Source organism: Protomyctophum bolini (assembly GCF_963924005.1).
Source record: "Protomyctophum bolini genome assembly, chromosome: 16".
Lineage (NCBI taxonomy): Eukaryota > Metazoa > Chordata > Actinopteri > Myctophiformes > Myctophidae > Protomyctophum > Protomyctophum bolini.
Genome location: NC_137877.1, coordinates 32,988,415 through 33,011,373, shown reverse-complemented (window position 1 = coordinate 33,011,373; position 22,959 = coordinate 32,988,415). Strand labels below are relative to the sequence as shown.

General features: G+C 42.0%; 3 protein-coding genes across 4 annotated transcripts; 1 reads left to right on the top strand and 2 right to left on the bottom strand.

Moving 5' to 3' along the window:
• Positions 1–7,914: 7,914 nt before the first annotated feature.
• ofd1 (OFD1 centriole and centriolar satellite protein) lies at positions 7,915–18,021 on the bottom strand. Of its 2 annotated transcripts, none has more exons than XM_080785151.1 (22): positions 17,743–18,021; positions 17,434–17,637; positions 17,202–17,270; positions 17,090–17,117; positions 16,807–16,914; positions 16,531–16,667; positions 16,272–16,445; positions 16,058–16,164; positions 15,822–15,941; positions 14,822–14,895; positions 14,190–14,281; positions 13,846–14,035; positions 12,986–13,116; positions 12,685–12,796; positions 11,425–12,078; positions 11,032–11,185; positions 10,836–10,927; positions 9,980–10,111; positions 9,534–9,694; positions 9,260–9,448; positions 9,063–9,136; positions 7,915–8,603 (listed from the first exon to the last, which is right to left on the bottom strand). In XM_080785151.1, exons 1-22 carry the CDS (start codon positions 17,836–17,838, stop codon positions 8,558–8,560), a joined length of 3,144 nt encoding a protein of 1,047 aa, XP_080641277.1. In that variant the 5' UTR covers positions 17,839–18,021; the 3' UTR covers positions 7,915–8,557. The 2 variants fall into 2 exon arrangements, with proteins under 2 accessions (XP_080641277.1, XP_080641278.1); XM_080785152.1 differs by having other exon boundaries at positions 11,425–11,922.
• A 287-nt stretch (positions 18,022–18,308) lies between these two features.
• On the top strand, positions 18,309–20,352 carry trappc2 (trafficking protein particle complex subunit 2). The gene is made up of 5 exons (XM_080786413.1): positions 18,309–18,365; positions 18,545–18,663; positions 18,746–18,894; positions 19,471–19,552; positions 19,658–20,352. Exons 2-5 carry the CDS (start codon positions 18,571–18,573, stop codon positions 19,754–19,756), a joined length of 423 nt encoding a protein of 140 aa, XP_080642539.1. The 5' UTR covers positions 18,309–18,365; positions 18,545–18,570; the 3' UTR covers positions 19,757–20,352.
• On the bottom strand, positions 20,078–22,694 carry rab9a (RAB9A, member RAS oncogene family). Its single transcript, XM_080786412.1, has 3 exons — positions 22,437–22,694; positions 22,017–22,137; positions 20,078–21,787 (listed from the first exon to the last, which is right to left on the bottom strand). Exon 3 carries the CDS (start codon positions 21,750–21,752, stop codon positions 21,144–21,146), a length of 609 nt encoding a protein of 202 aa, XP_080642538.1. The 5' UTR covers positions 21,753–21,787; positions 22,017–22,137; positions 22,437–22,694; the 3' UTR covers positions 20,078–21,143.
• Positions 22,695–22,959: the final 265 nt, after the last annotated feature.

The window sequence follows — 22,959 nt, the reverse complement described above, 5'->3', positions numbered from 1 at the left end:
GTTTTTACCATGGCAAATGTTTAGAGACTGTTTGTATTTACTATTTAGTCACGTTGAATATTAAGTCCACATCTGGAAGACCTGCAAAACTGTTTAGATATAAATTTGAGGTGGTACAAATCAGGAATTGTAGTGTGATATATACAGTTATATATATTCTTTTGTTATTATTGGAGATAAATACCACTTTTTTTAAACTTTGGTATTGCATGTGTTTTTGATGTGCAATTGTTATAATACTGACATAATTATGTAATCTTTGATTCTGTTAGATAGGAGAATTACAGGGATATCTTGTTTTTTTTTTCTATATTTGATGAAGAAAACCTTTCTCCAGTGATATAAATGATGTACCATCATTTATACTTACTTAAATAGTAGGCAGTGTTTGCCTGTTTTCTCTCTTTTCCTTTTTCCCCTAACCAAATACAAATTAATCTACTGTAGTGTATGTCTTTAGCATAATTAATTATAGATGTTCTGTAGTTTATGTTTTACCAAGTTAAAAGTATGCATCTTCTATGTTGTTATAGTCATAGTATACCCATGTTTTCTGAGTGTCAATTCTTTGTGAATTAATTTAAGGTAGACCATTGTGATCCTTTTTTTGGCCAACGCACGGCAAATGCTCAGTATTACTTTGTCCATTGTAACTCAGACTCCCAGAGTGTACAGATGTGGACCCTTACAATTGTAACCAACATTTGTAAACTCAGTGTTTAAGGACTTTACTGTGGGTTTTGTAAGAAAATATTGAGCTATTCAGTAGCAAGCCTGTGATAAGCAGAGTAGCAGACTAGTCAAAGGTATAATGTGATTTATACTTTAATTTGCACATCGTGTTGTTAACCTAAAATAGCCAATCACAGGAACACAGCAGCAACATGACAGATGCATGTACACCAATGCAGCAATGCTATGTACTGTATGTGTGGACATAGTCTTGCATTGCCAGACTGTTGCCTCTCGCAGTTTTCAAATTCTTCTATATAGCATTCGGAGATTGTGGAATAGTTGTCTGGCTACACGAGACTAGTTTGTAGATAACATATTGCCTCATGCTGTTTCCTGTGTAATGAACCAAAAACAATAGAATCAAGGCTACCTATCAATCACCAGGACAACGATGTAGTGTCTGACTGGAACACTCTGTATGATGATGTCCCCCCCCCCACCAGTCTGTCAACCATTTTTATGAAAAAGGCAAATAAAATATGAATGCCACTCTGTAATGTTATGTTGTTGTTTTTCATATAGTAGAGATGATGGCTAAATCTGTCTACGTGTGTATCATCATTAATTAATAGAGAAAATATAGACTTTGACCTGTGGACCAAATGTGGATGTCATATCTAAGCTACTAAACAAAACCACTGGAATGTAGTTGTGAAATTGATTTGATAAGCCCTGAATAATAGATTGTGTACAAATTGATTCTTGCTTCCAACAATGTCTTCCAAGTTATTTGTATCTGGCTTTAATCTTTAACTGAAGAGTGTGCATAAGAACTGACTAAGTGTGAATCACGGTGGTAAAGTCCATGGTATTTATTGCACTAGTAGATCTATCTAAATCTAAAGCTAACAACATGTGTTGTGATTTCCTAGTTCTCTAAATCCTAAGTATTTAATTGTCACAGTATGCTTTAATGTGGTGCAGGAGATGAATCACTGTTTCATGAACTCACGGCTGGCTCAAATCCTGATTTGGGAACCTTTTCACTCTACATCTAGATACTATCAGGCTATGTATTAAATTATAAACAGTTAGGAACATGATATGCATGTTTTCATTAACCAATTTTCATCATGCAGACCCTCAACCTGCACACACGCACACGCACACACACACACACACACACACACACACACACACACACACACACACACACACACACACACACACACACACACACGCGCGCACACGCACACGCACACACACACACACACACAGTATTTGCTAGTGAAGTTTGAAGAAACATTACACATCCTTCTTTTATATAGTCAAAATTACAATTTGTTTTACAGTGTTGTTGGCAGTATTCTGGTGTGTGGTCGCCAGTTTCGAATAGGGGAACGCAGAACATTTTGGACATGATACGAATGTCAAATCAGAGACCTCTCTGATTTGACATTCGTGTCATGTCCTCATTTAATTTCCCAGCTCAACATGAAACACCTTACTTAACAATGAAGAATCAATTGTGCATAAAACACGTCAGACATTTTGGATAGACATTAGATGCAATCCATGGCCATTGGCTACAGCCATTCTAACACAGTGTCTAGATGTGGTGTTAGCCTAAGATTTAGACTCTCGTAGTCGTAGATGTATTTATCAATTCTGACATTTTCAATCTACGAGAGTCTAAGCGAACTCGCCCCATGGTACAAATGCAAAATCTAAAGTGCTTACCCAGATGCCCCACCTGTCCGGTTTATCTGCTAGCCTAGCCTTTGGCCTAGCCTTTGAAACCCGCAGGCCCGTAGTTTTCAATAAATGTGTTTTAATCCTGTCTTTAATCTGTCTCGGAATCTTTCCGCCATCTTGGATCTTTCCTCGATTGCAACTGCACAACAGTGCCCCTGGCGGTCAGCATTAAGCAGCCAGTTGCACTAATTTGGGGAGACGAGGACAGATCCAAGATGGAGGAAAGATTCTGTGGCGGCGCACTCACGTCTAACGCCAAGCAGTCTGTGTTGCCGTTTCTCCGTGAATATTGTGTGTCCGAGTGAGAGACACACAAACCGTACATTTTGAAAGAAGGCAGAGAGAAATATTGTCTTTGGCCACTGACCGTGTTGTTTCCGTGTTGTTCCGTGTTGTTGTTTTTTATCCGTGAATAAGAGAGAGATAATCCAAGTGTGTCAAGTGAGAACTGCAAAAGCTGGGTGTAGGAAAGCCGCGCTGTGATTGGCCAGTAGTCGCAGACCCCACAACGCTGGGTTGAAGACGCAGAGGTCAATACAGTGACGTATCACGGCGACAAAGCAACGGCACTTCCGCATACTCCACATACGTCACGCTGTCTGACTTGGTCAACTGAACTGACGCACAAAGATGTGCACTCCATGGACACAAATATGTGGGCGTGGAATTCTCCCAAATGTAATAGATGAGACTGGCATGTATTGGCATATTGCATGAGACTGTGGTGAGTATGTATTGCATTCATGGCCGTATTGCATGAGCTACTGTGGTGTTCATGTATAATATGTACAGTACATCGAGGAAACTGATGGCCGTGCTTTTGAAGGGTCAACTAAAGAGAACTTAAGTGACTCACCTCCTCCATGTGGATCTGGGTGTCTGGGAGGTCCCGTGGAGCCTGCAGAGGGGCGACAGCGGGGCCATCGGGGGGCTCCTCTGAGAGAGGGATGGCCGTGTCCAGGAGCGGCTCTGGAATGCGGCTGGGCTCTGGAGGGAGACAAACACAATGAGATCTTTTATGCTCCACCATAATGCAGCTTGGCCAAGAGGACCAGCACAGAATACATAATCAGCTGCCCTTCATCTCCACCATTGTGCAGGGGCCACTGAGAGGACACTTTGGAGGCCAGTCACACATTCATTAAAAAAACTAAAAAACAAACAAAAAAACAGCCGTGTTGAAATCCAAAACCACCATTCCAGATTGATAGTTAATAATTAATTCTGAACTGAGGGAATTCAGGGAAATTAAGTGTCCAGGCAAGTTTGTGTGTTTGTTTGTTTGTTTGTTTTGTTTTGTCCAGGGCTTTGCTAGGTTCCCTGGGTGCCTACTGTAGCTCTCATTCATTGGGCTAAAATATAGAATAGGTTTTCATATATCATCCCCATGCAGACTCAGTCTGATCATCCCAGACTATGGATTCAGACACAACAGGAAACCCGTAGGCGGTGCACAGCAGGATGGAGATCTTTATCATCATCTCTGTACCACATCCAACAAAACACAATTAATTATCACTGGTGCTACTAGTACTTATTAGTAGTCCTTTATACGGAGGGACTGCAAATTAAGCACCTTCAGTCACAATTCTGAATGTTTTACAATTTGAATAAAATGTGAGGGAATTCGTAGAACTGTTCTTAAAATATCAGCAATGAGAGAAAACAAAATGCAATCTTTTTGAGAACACAACAATGTGAGGTGCTGTAGTTCAAATAGTAGCCTATGGACAACTCAAGAATGGGCATAGCCTACTACTGTACAGTAGCCTGCTATAATCCAACAGCAGTGTGGGCTACCTGGCAGGGCCTCTGTTGAGAGGCTTATCTTCTCAGGCTGTGGTGAGGACTGAACCTGTGCTGGACAACGAGGCACAGGCAAGCCGGCAAGGGTATTTACTATAGAGTATAATTACTAATACTGTCCTGTCCTCATTAAAACCATGCCAGTCATGTCATGCCAGGTCAGGTGGTACCTGCGCTGGTCTTTAGCTGCGGGGTGGAGACTGGAGAGGATGTATCTTAGGCAACAAGTCAGGGAATGGCACTGAGAAATGGGGGGTGGGGAATTTTGTTTCTAGAATATGAACAGGATTCAAACACCTGACGTGATAGGACATGGGTTAACTGTGTCAAATGTGTTCTTAAGCTGTATTAAATATAGAGACAGACAGGCACCAGTATAGGGGCGTTGACAGAGTTAAACACATTTACAGTTTTAAAGTGGATCTGTCATATCTATTCGCTTTGAGTGATTTAACAGGATAAAATAAAACCACTGCAGTGCTTTCTATGAGTTCCCTTTGAAGCTGCTTAGTGGAAAGCGAGTGCGGGGTGGATGACAGGCACTGCTGCGAGGGGAGAGGAGCTGTCCTCCCTGGCTTCTGTCGGCAGATGATGGCATACGGTAGGCTACCTCAGATCTGCTGCTCTGCTGAGAAGGTTGCTTTCTGCTGGGGGTGGGGGGCTGGGCAGGAGGTTACAGTGTGCAGGTGTTGGGTAGTAGCGGCCATGGAGAAACCGGAGGTTTCTGGAGGACGTGATGGGAGAATGGTAGTATGGGATGCACTTGCTGTGGGTCTCATGGAGCACACTGCCCTCTGCTGGTAGTTCCTGTACACCGGCCTCCAGTCAGAGTCCAAAGAGTCACTCCAAGCTCCTGTGGCCTTGCAGGGGAACACCTGCTGCTGGACACACCATCACCAGCATCATCTGATTCATCATCATGAGCGGGGACGACCCACACTGCAGTGGCGCAACACAAAATCCGTCCCCCCGTCCCCTCCACCACCCTAGGGGAGGGGGGGATGGGGGGGTCTAACCACCAAAACGTGGGGTTAGGGTTTGGGGTCGGACTACAGTGTTCCAGTGACTCAATGCACATACAAAACTGCGTTTTGGCACAGTTATTATTATTATTATGAATTACCTGGCTGTGATTCCTCCTCCTCCCATGTGTGATGTGTCTCAAAACGTAAAAGTTTAACCACTATCAGCAGCAGGTCAAAACTCACTGACCATCTGTAAGTTAGCCTATTCTATATAAAATGTATGGCTTGGGATATCCGTGGATATACACGGCTTGGCAAGCCGTGGATCTATAAGCTCCAAGTGTTGCGTACACATGCAGCGCGTTGTGAGCTTAATAAACTAGAAAAGTGTGCTCCTTGGAGCGCAAAACTCCACCAGGAGTTATTTGTGGACGTGGTAAAGGTTCTTCCTTGGCTTACTGGGGTAATGCGTGCAAAGTTTCACGCAGATTGGTCCAGCTGTGTCCAACAGACAGACAGACAGACAGACAGACACATTCAGGCCTGGTGGAAAATAAGCTTTGCTTTGCAGAGAATAGTGCACCATATTGTTTCCCACACTCTATGGGTGTCACTGACCTCACTCTGGAGCTGCGCTTGCAGCACCTGTCCCTGGATGTCAAACTCCTCCTCGTCCAGCAACCAGCATTCTGCAGCCTTTGGATCTCTAACACCAGCTGCTATACAGACAGCTTGCCCAAATCTGAGAGGGACAATATGAGAGTGAGACAGAATCTCATGGTAGCCTACTATGTTCAAATAATACTCTACTTCTATTGCAAGTAGCCTATTCTGTAAAACATAATTTCTGGCTGCATGCATTTGACTGACACTGTCTGGCAGCATGTGTTGTGTCGAGATCAGAGCAAATGGCACAGAGTTATTATTACAGAAAAGAGGCCCAATGATCTTCCTTAACAGGAAGAAGATTGTACGCCTCAGTGAGAGCGAGTTAAAAACATTGGTACTCTGCCAGGGGTATAGAGAGCTCTCGGTCCTCCTTACTGTGCTCCTTTCTCTCTGCCATGCTATTCTTAACCCCAAACCCCCGTTTTCTCTTCAGAGAGCTAGCTGTTTGCAAAGCTACAAACAGCATGGAGCTGTCTCATTGACAGGCGGGTCACGTCTAAAAAGAGTCAACTGCTGAGCCAGTAGCAGTTGGATAGAGAACAAGATTTAAGTTCACACTACTGTGCATCTCCAGTCTAGATAGTTTAGACTGTCTCAGTCAGCACATATACCCACTGAAGGCATCAAAGGAAGTTGACTTCACTCGACCACAGGAATTGAAAAAACTAAAAGGCTGAAATTGCATTTGTGTTGATTTGTGTTAACTTTCAAAAATAGAATAAATATACGTGATTTTTGTATAACTGCATCATCACCAAGCCAACCAGGCTCCTGGTCAATCATGGCCATAAAACATTTGATTCTGTTCATAAAACTTGAGGAATTGAAAAAAGCGATGGTAAGTTAAAGACTACTTAACTACTTAATGGCTTGAGACAAGCTTTCAAATGCTGTCTCATCTGATGAATAGTTCACATGTTGACATGTCTTTATAATTGTACTTCATGGCCATATTGCAATATGTGACACATTAAGTTATGAATTAATAGTTTTAGTATTGAGTTTCATGGCTTTGTGTGTTGATGGTAAGCGAATCATTGGAGACTGAGTGACACCTACTGTACATCAAAGACTGGCTGTTAGGGACCATAACATTCTTGAAGTATCATAATTTGGATCTCTTCTACAGTCTATGATCTCATCACACTGCATCAGCACTTCTTTCTCCCTGGAAATAAAAACGTCTGTGTTTCCGAGGCTACATCAGCACTAAACCAGTTAACTCAGGATAAATGTATAATTCATTATATATGTTAAGAGGACTTGAACAGCAATCTTACTAACCCGACGCTGCCAGATCCAAAAAGCTTGCTACACAATCTTACACCATGGTCCTCCATTGACCACCAACACCACAGTGACATCTTCTGGTTAGTATGAGGACAGCATCTGTAGCTGTCCCAGTTACACTGTATGCATATCCTAAGAGACATGTGGACATAATATGGACATTTCATGGACACTTTAATCCTCTAGCAGACCTTGCTTGTATTGAACTGTACTTTGTACTGTACTTCCTGTACTTTTTTCTGCACTGTTAATAACATATTCAATTAATCAATCAATGGCATAATTAATGATGTAACTAAACAGGAGATGACATCCTTGTATGGACTATCATACAAGGATGCAATAAATAAAAAATAAATGTTTTCGACCCATTTTAAATTTCAAAAGTACGGTTTTGTAGGAGAACAAACCACCAATGATAGTTGTCAGCTAAATGTTATGTAGGGCAGGCTACAGTAAATCTTTGGAAGGGAGATGACAGTGTGAATAAATTGTCTCTGGAGTGCAAATTATGGAAATGGTTGCATTATTAAAACAGAAAATTTCAATCCATGCAGTGATTCAGGCCTGGGGCCCCCAAGAAACAGTTTGAACAGTATGCAGTGCCTCAGGCGACCCCCCCCCCCCCCCCCCATGAGCCAAAAAGTTAGTATCTATTCAAATTGGTTTATTTGTCATTCACTCACACAGGTTGAGTTAAAAATGTTGGTGACACGTTTGCAATTCCTGGGAGGACTCGGAGCCGTATCAGACAGTCTCAGCTGTCTCAGAGTGACACGCGCGCGCGCACACACGCACACACACACACACACACACACACACACACACACACACACACACACACACACACACACACACACACACACACACACACACACCAAAACAAAATCAATTCAAGTTCAACTGCTACAGTCAATGTCAGCAGACCTGCATCCTGTGAAAGTGCCCTTTAAGTCAGAAATCTTCATTGCTAAACTGCTCTGTGTAAATATGAATATAAATATGGAAATTGACTGTCAATCTTCATTCCTAGATCTTATAAAGCTGTTATTTCTTAGCCGGGTAACATGACAAATCTGACAGCTGTAATTTCATTCACAGAGTTTGTGTGGTGACATCATGCTACAGGTTTCATCCTGGAGCTGATCTGTCACGGTGGTACTGTACATATTCACCAATGCATTCTCTAGTCACAAACTGCACAGAGGTTTGTCGTTTGTGTGTGTGTGTGTGTGTGTTCGTTCCTGTGAACAACGTCACTAGAATGTATTGGTAAAAACTATTTGATATAAACTAATAAAACACTTACAAACACTGTCAACTTATAACAAAATATATACAGTACGTCAAGTCAACTCATTGTGTTCAGCTCATTATGCATCTTGAGTAGAAGCAGTTCACCAGAAGTCATCATCCACAGCTTCTTGCGAGTAGACTGCAATGCTGGGGAAACAGGACATTAGATTAGTCGAAGCCTACATATGCTAATATGAATGTGGGAAATAATTATCATCGCTCAATCAACAAGCCACCGGACATTAATACAAGCTACAATACAGAATGCCAAGGGCTCCAGGACAAAGACACACTTTGCAAAACAAGCTGATAACCCTGTCAGTATAACGCTTTATTACTGGGCTTTATATCTGGAAGGGAGAGAAAAGTTATTTTGCAGCCAAAGGTTAGGTCACACACAAAATGACATGACCTTATTAAAAAAAGAGAAGATCTATCTTAAGCAATAATTATGAAATGTACTTTCATGTACTGAAATCAATATACAGTACATCACTATCAATGTGCTACAAATGGCAGATCACACAGAGGGTATTCTCAAGTGTACCCGGCAGCAAAACAAGCGGTCTGTTTTCTCACCATACAAAGTCAAAATTATTTTGTTACCTGTCATCTTTCTCCTCAGACAAACTCTTCAAATCTGGGCTGGTGTGTTGTGGTGGTGCCTCTTGTCCGGGGCTCTGACACACACGCACGCACACACACACACACACACACACACACACACACAAACACACACACTTTTAATATACAGAGGATGCAGGTCAAAGCCCCAAGTTTAAGTGCAGGCGTAAATGACTCACCTGTGCACGCTGCTTCTCTCTGGCCTCCAGGACCAGCTTCATGTACTTCTCCAGAGGATTTCCCTCTGAGGACTTCTGCCCGCCGGTCTCCTCCTCCTCCTCCTCCTCCTCCTCCTCCTCTTCACGGCCTCCTCTCTCTTTTGCTTCCTCTTCCCCTCCCAGTCCACACTGCACCACTTCTTCAAAAGCCTGGTCAGATGCACATGGTGTTAATGCTCAATCTACATAGATAAGAGGCAGATATTCTGGGGTAATTCTGTGTTTTGATCATTACCGTCTCTTTCTCCAGTCTCTCTAGTTCTCTTAGTTCCCACTCCTTAGCCTCCTCTAGCTCCCTTTGCCGACGAGCCTGCCGTTCTCGTCTCTCCCTCTCCCACCTCAGCTCTTCATCTTCCTTATCTTCGGGGGCAGAAGGTTCACCTGGACGTTGTTGGCCTTCCACAACACACAGCAACTACAGTTTAGTTCAATTATAGCAGTGTGTGGGTTCTCTGAGCTGTAATATATTCTACACCTGCCAGCATGAGACTGGTGTGAATGTATTCCATGAGAGACTGGTGTCACTGTGTGTATGGATGTATTGCATGAGACAGTAGTAGATGCAATGCATGAGAGACAGTGGTATGGATGTATATGTCTATCGGGGAATTGATAAATGGAAGGTGAAAGACAGCCGTGCTTGTTGTGAAGGGTCAACTAAAGAGAACTTAAGTGACTCACCTCCTCTGTGTGTCTGCGTGTGGATCTGGGTGTCTGGGAGGTCCCGTGGAGCCTGCAGAGGGGCGACAGCGGGGCCATCCTCTGAGAGAGAGATGGCCGTGTCCAGGAGCGGCTCTGGAATGCGGCTGGGCTCTGGAGGGAGACAAACACAATGAGATCTTTTATGCTCCACCATAATGCAGCTTGGCCAAGAGGACCAGCACAGAATACATAATCAGCTGCCCTTCATCTCCACCATTGTGCAGGGGCCACTGAGAGGACACTTTGGAGGCCAGTCACACATTCCTAAAGAAAACCCATTACAGATTTGGGAATTTCTATTAGTATAATCCTGAGGGAAATCATGGAAATTAACAGCATTTCTAAATGTTCTGTAAAGTGTCCAGGTATAATGGATGTATGGGTTGTCATCCTGTTTGGACCCCTTCACAGACCCATGGTCCGACAGTTGGACAAGCCTACTGTACATAGAAATTTTATCTTTATTTCATCGGATGCCGAGCTCATTCATTTAGCTAATGATAAAATATAGAGAAGGTCTTCATATCACCCCTAGGCTCATTCTGATCATCCCAGACTGTGATCACAGCTTCATAGATTCAGACAGAACAGGAAACCTGCAGGCGGTGCACAGCAGGATCGAGATAATCATAATCTACACTCCAAATCCTAACAAAAATACAACCATCTGTGGTGCTACTTAATTGTGCTATACAAGGAGAGACTGCAGAGCACCTTCAGTCACAACGTATATAACAGGCTCAGCCTGATGTTTATCCATTCATCCTGTCTTCTCATAACGCCATGCAGCTGTGTATTCTATGCTTAATGTTTATTCAGAGGCAATGTGGGCTACCTGGGAGGGTCTCTGTGAGATCTTGAAGGCTTATCTTCTCAGGCTGTGGCGAGGACTCTGTGCTGGAGAAGACACGCTGAACCTGTTCTGGGCTGAAACGGACAATGACGAACAGATAAGGCATTAGCATAGTCTGTCCCTCAGTAATTACCAATACGGTCCTGTCCTCATTAAAGCCATGCATGCCAGGTGTTACCTGCACTGGTCTCGTGCTGTGCTCTTGAGCTGGGGGCTGCGAGGTGGGCTGAGGTCAGCAGAGGAGTCCCCTGGGGATACCACCCCCCCACGGGGGGGAGGAGAGGGGTGTCTCTTGGGTGACAAGTCGGGGAATGGCACCGGAGAAACAGCAACTAATGAGGGCAAAAAGGCAATTTTGTTTAATATGCACCGCTCCTATAATATAAACAAGATTCAAACACCTGAAGTGTCAGGATATGGGTTTTACTGTGTCAAATTCAGAGAGGGATACCAGTAAGGGTGCTGACGAAGTGAAACATTTTTACAGTTATATTCCCCACAGTTTAAAATGGGATATCACTTTGAATTATTTGACAGTGACAGGATAAAATAAAAAACGCTTCTGCAGTACCTTCCATGAGTGTCGTTTGAAGCTGCTTACTGGACAGCGAGCGTGGGGTGGAGGACAGGCGGCGGGAAGGAGAGGAGTTGTCCTCACGAGGGCATTCGTCTGCTCTGGACCAGCAGGGCTCGGCAGACGATGGCACACCTGAGATCTGATGCTGGGCCTGCTCTGCCGAGAAGGTTGCTTTCTGCTGGGGGGCTGGGCAGGAGGTTACAATGGGCAGGTGTTGGGGAGAGAGTGGCCTTTGAGAGACCTGAGGTTTCTGGGGCGAGCGAGGGCGGGTGCGATGGGAGAACGGCATGGGATGCGCTTGCTGTGGGGAGTGGGGTCTCATGGAATGCAGTGCCCTCTGCTGATAATTCCTATACACCTGCTCCAGGTTATCCGATTCCCTCTCCAACTCACGAATCCGGAATTTGGTTCCAGCCAGCCACTCCGAGTCAGAGTCCGGAGAGTGAGTCCGGGCAGGGTGGCTCCGGTGCCATCTCATGGGCCCACCTATTGCTTCACACACACCATCATCATCACGACCCACCCTGCCCTTCAGCAGAGCCCTGTCCACATAGATGTCAGGGGGAAGCAATTTGTCTGCACTAAGCTCCAGTATAGAACGGTCCACAAGAGAGGGCTTTGGGTTACACAGCACTTCACGCTCAAGAGCTGCAGTCATCACATGATGAGACGACACACCAAAGATGGAGAAAGAAGGAGAAAAGGAAATGGAAAGAAGAAGAAAAAGATACTATGAGGTCTAATACAAAACGACCAACCACCATGGAAGCAAGAATAAGAAAAAACACACCCGTGTGAAGTGAGGGGCGCTCTTATTATTATACATCATCATACATCATCTCATGAACAACTGAATTTATGTGAATGGTTAGCCGATTTGCTCGTCTACATATGACATAAATTTTCCCTTCATTGTCAATGGCATTTAATGTTTGTGTTGCCACACATTTACGTCATATTTGAGGCACATATGACCAAATTTCTTCTTTCATTGTCAATGGCAAATATGAGACGTGAGGGGACAAAAGCTGAACATGTCAAGACTTCCTCTCATTGTTTGATAGATGTTGTGCATTATGTATTCATTTTAATATGAAGAATATATAGAGGAGAGGAAGCCAGTTCATAAAAAGATGAAGATGATTATTGTGTAGGGAAATACACACAATTATATACAGTAGAGGAACCAGCAGGGTTCAAGGTGACTATGAACTATGTTGGGAAAAATGTAGAGCATGCATGCACACTCGGTACCTTGTTGAGTCTGGGAAAGCTGCATTTTAATTTCCTGTGCATGTGTATTCATCCACTGGGCCCTCTCCTCACACTCAATGAGCTGGGCCTTCAACTGGGCACAACGTTCTACCTACATAAGACACAAGGCAAGACATTACACCCCCCCATAAACACTACAACTCTGAACACAGTTTTGCTCTCTGGCAATACAGATGCAAGGCCACGTTGCAATTAAACAAGCAGTTCTCTCCAGGACAAGATGGCGCTATTTGGGAAAGTGGACCGTACCACACTCTGTAATAAGGCTGGTGTCACTGACCTCACTCTGGAGCTGTGCTTGCAGCACCTGTCTCTGGTTGTCAAACTCCTCCTTGTCCAGCAACCGAGCATTCTGCAGCCTCCGGTGCTCGGTGTGTAACGCCAGCTGCTCGACAGACGGCTTGCCCAAATCTGTGAGGGATAACGTGAAACTCCAAAAGTGAGAAAGGCTTGACTAAGTGAATCATCACTGTGTATTTAACTGGCAGAATTGTTGTGTTTACTTGAGATGAGAGCAAATGCACGCTGTTATTACAGAAAAGAGACCCACTGATCCCCATGATCTGTCATTTTACAGGGAGAAGATGGTGTGCTTCAGTGATGGAGCAAGGGAGCGAGTTAAAACATTTGTACTCTGCCTGGAATAGAGCCTGCTGTTCCTCCTTACTGTGCCTCTTTCTCTCTTCCAAGCCATTCCTAACCCCAATTCTTCCACCATTTATCTTCAGATACAGTAGGTGTTTGCAAAGCTACAGAGAGCATGGAGGCCCCTCTTTTGACAGGTGGGGCACATCGAAAAATGTTCCACCACCAATGGGACAAAAACTTGAGATCTTCACACTACAGTACATTCTCCAGATAGTTCACATTGTCTCACGCACCCACCCACTGAAAGCAGCAAAGGAAGTAGACTTCATTAGACTTAATAGACTATGAGAAAACTCAAAGGGTGAACTTGGTTATGTTGTTCAATTAAGTAACTTTAAAACATTATTGAAAGTATTATCACACAGTAGGGGATTATTAATACCGCATAACATTAGCTTTGGATGACATCTGAATGTGGAGGGTGATAGCAATATAATGTTATTAATGTATGCGTCTCCATGGAGGTGCTTGGGATGAGTGGTCGCTCCTCACCTGCACGGAGGAGCCGATTCTCCTCCTGTTCCTCTTCCAGTTGCTTCTTCAACAGTCGCAGCTGCCCCTGCAATTCTACCTTCTCTCTCTTCAGGCTGGGGTAGTCCTTCATGGTCTCCAGTCTATCTCTCAGAAGCTCCTTCTGCTGACTAAGAAGAGAAGCCTGCTGCTGTGATGTGTCCAGCTCAATCTAAGGAGAACCAACACAAAGACCTTAAAGTATGGATTCCAGATGTATTCACCTAGATAGTTTAAGTGCATTATATAATTCTTATAGAATTACCCAATACTAAATAAATAAACATTTCCCCATGAGACTATCAGAATGTGTATGTTATATTTACCTGCAGCCTTCGCAGCTCCGAACAGGCTTTGTTGTGCTCCTCTATTTTGGCATTAACTGCTGCCGACTCCTTTTGTATTTGAGCAGTTTCCACTGAGACAGAAACATCATTTAAATATGACACTGACACCATAACTGAGTGGTAAGAAGTTCTTATTTAGATTAATAAAAATAAAGAAATCACACAACTTCACACCTGTGTGAAGTGAGGGGCACTCTTATCATTATACATCATCTCATGAACAACTGAATTTAAGTGATTGGTTAGCCGATTTGCTAACGTCTACATGACGTAAATTTTCCCTTCATTGTCAATGGCATTTAATGTTTGTGTTGCCACAACTTTACGTCACATTTGGCGTACATTTGACCTAATTTCTGCCTTTCATTGAACTGAATTTATGTGATTGGTTAGCCGATTTGCTCGTCTACATATGACGTACATTTTCCATTCATTGTCAATGCCATTTAATGTTTGTGTTGGCACAAATTTACGTCATATTTGGCAGACATTTGACCTAATTTCTCCTTTCATTGTCAATGGAAAATATTGAGACGTGTGGGGACAAAAGCTATATATACTGTAGGAGAAAAAGAAAAAAGAAAAGAAAAAGAAAATACACACACACATACCATTGTTTATAGCCTCATTTTCAATGAGCTTTTGTGTCCTCTTGGCAAATCCCTCATCCAACTCACGCTGATACCTGGTAAAATGAAAGCGAAAGCATCCGTCTATTTTGGGGTCAGGCATGGTGAGTCTGAGCCAACTTGACATTCCGCTCCATGGTTCCACTCATTGAACGAGTGCATGTTTTTCGAACGATTGGCGGGCCAGTCAAAATTGTGCCGGAGGCCAGAAGTGGCCTGCAGGCCTGAGTTTGAGTATCACTGCATTAACCTATAGACCAAGGTGGCTCTACAGTCTACAGTATAAAGCCATGTGTTTTTGCTGTTCAATTGTGTTTACCTTTTTGACTATGACCACCAAATTGCTATATACTGTTTATGAAATTAAGAGGTAATATGTTAAATTCTTGGTCTTGTACATATCACAGCATCATTGTAAACAGTTTAGTGAACCACCTCAGCCACATTACAATAGTTTTGCAATTGCTTTTTTAACTGAGCTAAATTACTACAATAATCCATGTATCCAACTTGTATAGCATTGTAGGTGTAAGGACACCTTATTGCTTGGCCAAATAAAATTCAAAGTGGAAGCTGATTGTTACCATCAGCCTGCTATGAGCTATAAACATAACTGTAGGTTTGCTTAACTGAATAAGTGATTAATCTAATCATGAGCAATCAAAGAACAATGATGACATGACATCGTTCCAAAAGCAATAAACAAAGCTGCTTTAGGGACTAAAACATTTGTGAAGTATCATCACTGGATCTTGTATTCGTAAAGTACCGCATCAGCACTACACCTGTTGAACCCAACACCTGCTCCTTAGGTAGATAAATGTAATCTTAATTAAAATGTGTTAATACCGTAAGAAGTCTTGAACAATAATTTTACACCCCATGGCCCAACTCCACAGTGACATCTTCTGGTTAGTATGAGAACAGTCTCGATGGGAGCTGCATGACAGTGACAAATGATAATATTCTTAAATTAAAATACCTCGAAAGATCATTCTTTAGATTTTGGTCGTAGGTGTCCTCCAAAGTCTTCACAGCCAGTGCTCTCCTACGAAGTAATTCTTCCGTGGTCTTAATCTTCTCCTCGTGAATTTGGCATGTCCTGTCATCATACACATACAATGTGAGTAACACACTCTACTTCCTACTATAGGTTAGTTAACGTGGAACGCATTAGTCTTTTGTTTAGTATAGTCAAAGGTATGAAATGACCCTTACTTTTCAAAAGCTTCCATCCTCAGTTTCAGCTCATTTTCTCTATTTCGCACCGTGTCAATTTCTTTCAATACCTCTTGTCTCTGCATATACATGCCCTTTTCTTCAATCTGTGACAGAGAGAAATCCAACAGTCATAACAAGTGGAATTGTGATGTTACACTGTGATCTATTATAGGTTTTTGATGAATAGTCGTTTCTTGGTATAAAATTCTACCTCTTGTTGTTTTTGTAACCGCTCAATGGCATTTTTCTCCCTTTTGATCAATGCCTCTGCTTTCCTCTCATACGTCCGCTCCGTGTCTCGTCTCAGCTTTTCAAATTCTTTTTGCGATTGAGATTTTTCTTCCATCTTCACCTTGGCTATTTCAACATCTTTGAAGTGTTGCATCTTGAGAACGAACCAGAGACAATGCAAAACAAATCATAAATAACTCAAGCAAGGTTATGTAATTGCAGTTTTTAAATAGATATACCTTTGTTTTTATTTCTGCATGCATCTGCGCTTCAATATCTTTTCTATATGCAGCAAGTTTAGATTCATATGAGATCCATCTGTCTCCCCTGGAAGGCAGACTGTCGTATTCCTGGTCAATCATTTTCATCTTCTCCACTGTGAACAGACAAATGCCATTATGCACTGCATCTTACGTTACACGGCCAACATTCAAATACATTTAAAAGACATTGTAGGTCACAATATGCATACGCATGATAGGCGGGAAGACTCAAGTGGAAGTGTTTTATCATACCAAGAGACCCTCTGGAAGTTGGTGAGGTGGTGGTCTGCGTGTCAGCATCACGGCACACCCCATGGGTATAATATTCTATTAGTTCTGTTAGAACGTGTATCAGAAAACCTGGAGGATAGGGGGAATATTGTAGAGATCAGGATTCTGTGCCTTGTAGCCTTAAAAAATAAATATATATATATACAGTGTTATATACACACACACACACACACACACACACACACACACACACACACGCTGTATACTTATAAATAAAGAAGAAACAATACTAGTTGTAGCATACCTTTTCTATCTCTTTGTTTGTTTGAAGTCTGTGAAAACAATTAAAAAAAAATAACTGTAATTATCAATACGTATTTCAAAAACATATTCTGAATTATTGTATTACCAATTACCAGCGATCTGTAGAGTGATGATTCTTGACTTATTTTCATAAGCTGAAGAAGATCGGCTGTTGTGAAAACCTTCCAAGCAAAAGAGTTTGGCGTTTTCATTTGAAGGTTCCAGTTCTTAGTCATAACTTCATTATATGGGTATATTACTATTAACTGAATCCTGGGAGTCTAAATATACTCCATTATTAGACAACTGTGTAATAAATTTGACTTTTGTGCTCAGTCTGCTCACCTTGTCCTTGCTAAGGCCACTTTCAGGGTAGAATACAGACAGGGTGTACTCATACCCAGATGTTCGTAGATGATCAGCCACAAGACTGTTACAGGCGGAGACCACCAGACAGTCTGATTTCAAAGACACTAGTCTGGGAACTGTGTCTTCTCTACTCACAAGCGGATGCTTTAACTCCTGGATCAGCTGATTACGAAGCTGTGTCTAAAATTGGAACAAAGGATAAGGAGGTGATTGAAATAGGTTGGTGGCTAAGATGTATGTTATGTACATGTACAACAGCAGTATTTTCCACCATAGCTTACTTACTTTTAGTGTATCAAGCACTCCTCTATTCTTTAATGTTTGGTAAAGTCTTTTCCGCAGCTCATCTGGGGATAAAGCTTCTTCCTTGGCAGCAGACATGATAGTCAAGTTCTATTCTGTGTTGATAGAAGTAGTCCAAAAACAACTGTAGACAACAATTAGGGTTTCTGGTTTCATCATAAATTAAGAGGCTTTCCCGACTTACATGGGCACTACTCCATTAGTATGCCACAAAACATACCCCGTAATAGAAATTAGACAGTTTGTTTGAGTCTACTCTCTCCAGCATAGCAACCAGCAGCGTCCTTTCTGTTTTCAAATCCAACTGACACATTCTCATTTCTCACTTCCGCGCAGGCGCACTCTTGTGACGTCATAGATTAATTTCCCCCAGTTTCCCACATTCCTGCTCTTTTTACTGGGATAGCAAGTAAATTGTAAACAAAAACTGGTGACAACTTATTCTTAAATTTGTATTATTTAATTACTAAACGCGTTTTGCGCTCTGTACTCTAAAGACTCTGACTCTGGCTACGCCTACGTCACGTGCTATAACAACGACGTCGTCATCTCCTTGCGACTTCCTTCACTCCACTCCACGGAAAGGAATTTGACACAATTGACAGGTAAACAAATGTCTGTTTCATGTAAATTAAATATGACTAGAGTTGGTTGTGTTCAATTTCCTTATAGATCGCATTGATATAATCGTTCTGCAATGTTATGGTTCGTTTTTGTATGACGATAGGCCATCAGCTTGGTTGAAACCTTACACAGTTGGGTCTTTTCTTGGAATTAATTTCAGGGCAGCGACTCCTTTCTGGAAGGAAAATGTCTGGAAGTTTTTACTTTGTGATGGTTGGACATCATGACAACCCTGTCTTTGAAATGGAGTTCTTGCCACCGGGAAAGGCTGAATCAAAGGTATGTTGCATTTTAACTATGTAGTAGAGCTCAGGCAAATTGGTCCGAAATGTCATTGTCTTGTCCTTTTATTTGTTAACAGGATGACCATCGTCACCTGAACCAGTTCATAGCACATGCAGCCCTGGATTTGGTGGATGAAAACATGTGGTTATCCAACAACATGTACTTGAAAACTGTGGACAAGTTCAACGAGTGGTTTGTTTCTGCCTTTGTCACTGCTGGACATATCCTTTCAATATTCCATTTGCTGTCTTTTATGGAATGCACAGGTTAGGTTAGTAACATTGAGTTGCTTGTGATGCTGTTCATTAGTGATATATATATATGTGTGTGTGTGTGTGTGTGTGTGTGTGTGTGTGTGTGTGTGTGTGTGTGTGTGTGTGTATTCATTAACAGGGCTTACAGAAAATGTCATTTTCAGGTCAACCTAAACAATTTCATCCAGAAGCCAGGCATAAACAAAAACAAAATGAGCATGCAAAATAGGAACTGAATCACTATAATATGGAAGGAATATAAAAGGGTTCTCCTGTTGACCTGCAAAATATTTTTTGTTCATAAAAGAGCTGTGTTTTTTTTTGTTATCTGATCGTGTACAGCACTTTGCTTGACCATTAGCAGTGATTACTATCTATAGACCTTTAACTCACAGCACTTTTCAGTAATAGAGGCTAGCTACTTAGGGTGGATGTTTGCAAGCATGTGTGCAGTAGATGTACAAGCAATATTTCTTATTTTATGGAAGTCAGTCTCATGGATCTGGACGTTGTGGCATTTTTTCCCTTAACTATATGTTCTACATATGAGACTTATTATGCTGCATGATGTACGACAAGAAGATGGAATCAAAAACTTCTTTAATGATGTCTATGATTTATACATAAAGGTAAGTTGACCCTCTTTGTTGCCAAAATATATTTTCCAAACATGATGAGTTTGGGTGAGATTCAAGTGTATATTCATTATGTAAAAAATCTCCTTTTCCCCCCAGTTTGCCATGAATCCATTCTACGAAATCAATGCTCCAATACGTTCAACAGCATTTGATAGAAAAGTCCAGTTTCTGGGCAAGAAGCATCTCCTGAGTTGATCACAATAACCGATTTACACTCAATTCTATGTTTGTTGTGTACTGTACATTATGTCAGCAATGTGAGGCGTGTCATCATTGCTTTTTTACTCAATGTAAGACTTCCTAGGTTGTAGAAAATCCAGAATGATCCAATCAGCTTTGCCTGATACTAGCCGAACACATCTTTATAATCTGTTTCTTGTGAGATCTTCATTGCTGAATATTTGATTGCAACTATTTGATTTTGATATTAGGACTAAAACTAAATGGTGTGTTCAAAAGACAAAATCAGAATTTGCTGTCAAAATGCACACTGATTCAAGGTCTAGATTATGCAGGTTGTGTTGAGAATCATTGGGTTTTTATTTGTTTTTACATAACAAATACATTGATTACAATTGAAGCCTAGGTGGACACACATGAATCTAAATGAATGTTTTACAAATACTAAATATGGAGAGTTATTAGTATCAAGTGTTTCAGAAATTCAGATATTAGCATAAACATAAAATCAAACTTCACTCAATCTTATCAGCATTGTGTGACTTAAAATATGCCTGTACTGTCTAATGTTTAATTCATCATTAAAAGTGAGGTAAAAACAAAATACAAAAGTTTTCAAAAATGTAATTACACAAACATGCATGTTATATTTGCTTTAATGCTTATTGATGGGATCTTATCCCTCAGTGCTTCCAGCACAAAACCATAACCCATTTAAGGCTAAAACAAAAGGTGCAATAATCATGGAAACCCTTCATCTCTGTTACATAAAGTAGTAACTCAACTACTTTATAGATAGATCTCAGAAAGTCATTTGATTATAAATTATTCTCAGTTGTGCACTTAGGTTATAAATATGGATTCATTACACAGACCATGAATGGAAGTCTACAAAAAAAATCGGACACTTGCACTGCAGGTCTACATTGATCGTAATAAATCAGACCGTATAAAACGCCTTTTTAAAATAAAGAAAAGGAACATCTTACAATGTGATAAATGAAGTGAAACTTGGCAAACATGGCGTTGGTTGGCAATGGCATCTTGTATAATGGCAAATTCTTACAGTTCATGTACTCCCTTGTGAAATCTTGAGTTCAGGGTGACAATGTGATTCTTTAATCAGAAACTATTTCACAACCCTGACCTCCAAACTGCAGCAGATTAAAGTAGACATTTCTGTACTGTACCGGTATTTGGGTTGATTACTAGTGTTTTCCTTTTCTTGTCTCCTACTCCAGTAGACAATTTCAAAAACTAGCATGACAAATCTGAAAGTACAACAAACCATAAAACCAGTAGCATAATTAGATTAAATAAGATTTTTTTAGCATTAGCAGTTAGGCCTAGAGCCTTCTCACACGCATAAGAACAGCTTGGCATGAATGTCCACCCCTGGATGTTATGAACAGCAGGTGCCAGTGGTGCGAGGCTTTCTGTGTAGGTTGACCGTGTCTGTAGGGATGAGGTGGTCCGTCCTCTCCTCCATTGCCAACACCCTCCTCACTGCTTCCTCAAATGCAACTGCCACATTTGTGGCATCCTTGGCGCTGGTCTCATAATATGGGTGGTTGCCGTTCTCCTGACACCACTGCCGAGCGTCCTCAGCAGTCACCTGCCTCTCTGTCACGTCCAGCTTGTTCCCCAGTACCACAAACGGGAACGTCTCTGGCTCCTTGACATCTGCATAATAGATGAACTCCTTCTTCCAGTTGACCAAGTTGAGAAAGCTCTGGTTGTCATCAACACTGAAGGTGAGCAAGCAGCAGTCGGAGCCACGGTAGAAGGGAGTCCTCAGGCTGCGGAAGCGCTCTTGGCCAGCTGTGTCCCAGATTTGTAGGGTGACCATGTGGCCATCCACTTCCAGGTCTTTATTGAGGAACTCCACACCGATTGTGTGGAAAAGGTGTGTGTCAAACTTGTTGGTGACATAGCGGTTCATGAGTGAGCTCTTCCCGACACCACCATCACCCAGGAGAATTACTTTCAGCAAGGATGTCTTTGTTGCCATGATCGATGACGTCCACTAAACTCTGTAGTGATGACCTGATAGGAAGATGGAACATTTATGTATTATGTGCTGATGACCATTGAAGCAACACTAACATTGTATTGTGCGGTAGTAGTAGTAATATTGAGAGACTGTGCAGTAATCTCTAGTAATATTGAATAAGGACGGAGCATGAGTACCAACTAGTCAACTACCATCATCAGGAGAGGATAAACCATAAGAGGATAAACACTGACTGTTGACCGACCAAGCTGTGTGACTCACCCGTGCCTGGTTTCAGTCTCCCCCTCCACTCCGTCCGGGTCATGTGCTGTAAAAACTGGGCCTTGGTCACATGCGCCGCTGGTTCATATTGGTCGGTACATTGTATGTAACGTTCAATCAGCTGTAATAAAGAAACGAGGCAAGGTGTTTCAAAACTTTCATTAAACTTAGAGACCTATTGGCCTCCCGTCGTCCTAAAATTATAGCGTTCGTGACATCTCTTTTTCAATCAAATAGCGAATATTTCATATGATCGGGAGTCCCGTGATTTGAGTTGAAATACAAATAATATACCAAAATACACAACTAACTGCACCATCAGTTGCCTGTAAGTTTCCGCTATAGCCTTATGTCAAATTAACACAAATAGAAATACACCAAGCTAATGTTAGTAGCCTATATTAGCAAGAGGCTGCTTACCAGAAAGGTGTCGTACCTGGCTTGGTGTGTGCAGTTCAACTACCGTGTCTCTCAAGAATTCAATCACAAATCCAGTAAATAATCTAATTATGTTTGACAGTCGCCGCAAATTGGCGTTTGTTTTCCCTAAATTAACGGTAGGTCGCTCGTTGAACTTTAAAGACTCGTACCTGCTAACCTAACTATAGCTGCTGCTAGCTAACAAGCAGTGTCGCTAGCCACACACACACACAGCTTCTAATATGGGTCATGTGATCCGCTGCTGGGCAAACACAAACATACAGTAGAACGGTAACGTCCCATACTTTCAGAACGAGAGATTACAGAAACGTCCTCAATGCTCCTCATACCTGGGTATCTAAAATGTCGTCGGATACCTATATTTGCGATAATTTGATGCATTTATTTACAGGCAGGTTTCATGGCATGCAGTAGGCTATGTATGTGGTCCATAAACGCATTTACTTCACAGTCATGGGCATGGTTGGTGCGTTCGCACGGGCAGATGAAACGATGCGTTATG

Coding starts and splice junctions, on each gene's coding strand:
- ofd1 (XM_080785151.1), bottom strand. CDS start 17,838: ATGTCTGCTGCCAAGGAAGAAGCTTTATCCCCAGATGAGCTGCGGAAA. Junction 16,915..17,089: donor CAAACAAAGAGATAGAAAAG/GTATGCTACAAC, acceptor CCTATCCTCCAG/GTTTTCTGATACACGTTCTA. Junction 12,797..12,985: donor AAGCACAGCTCCAGAGTGAG/GTCAGTGACACC, acceptor TGTCTTATGTAG/GTAGAACGTTGTGCCCAGTT.
- trappc2 (XM_080786413.1), top strand. CDS start 18,571: ATGTCTGGAAGTTTTTACTTTGTGATGGTTGGACATCATGACAACCCT. Junction 18,895..19,470: donor TTTGTCACTGCTGGACATAT/CCTTTCAATATT, acceptor TGTTCTACATAT/GAGACTTATTATGCTGCATG. Junction 19,553..19,657: donor TCTATGATTTATACATAAAG/GTAAGTTGACCC, acceptor TTTTCCCCCCAG/TTTGCCATGAATCCATTCTA.
- rab9a (XM_080786412.1), bottom strand. CDS start 21,752: ATGGCAACAAAGACATCCTTGCTGAAAGTAATTCTCCTGGGTGATGGT.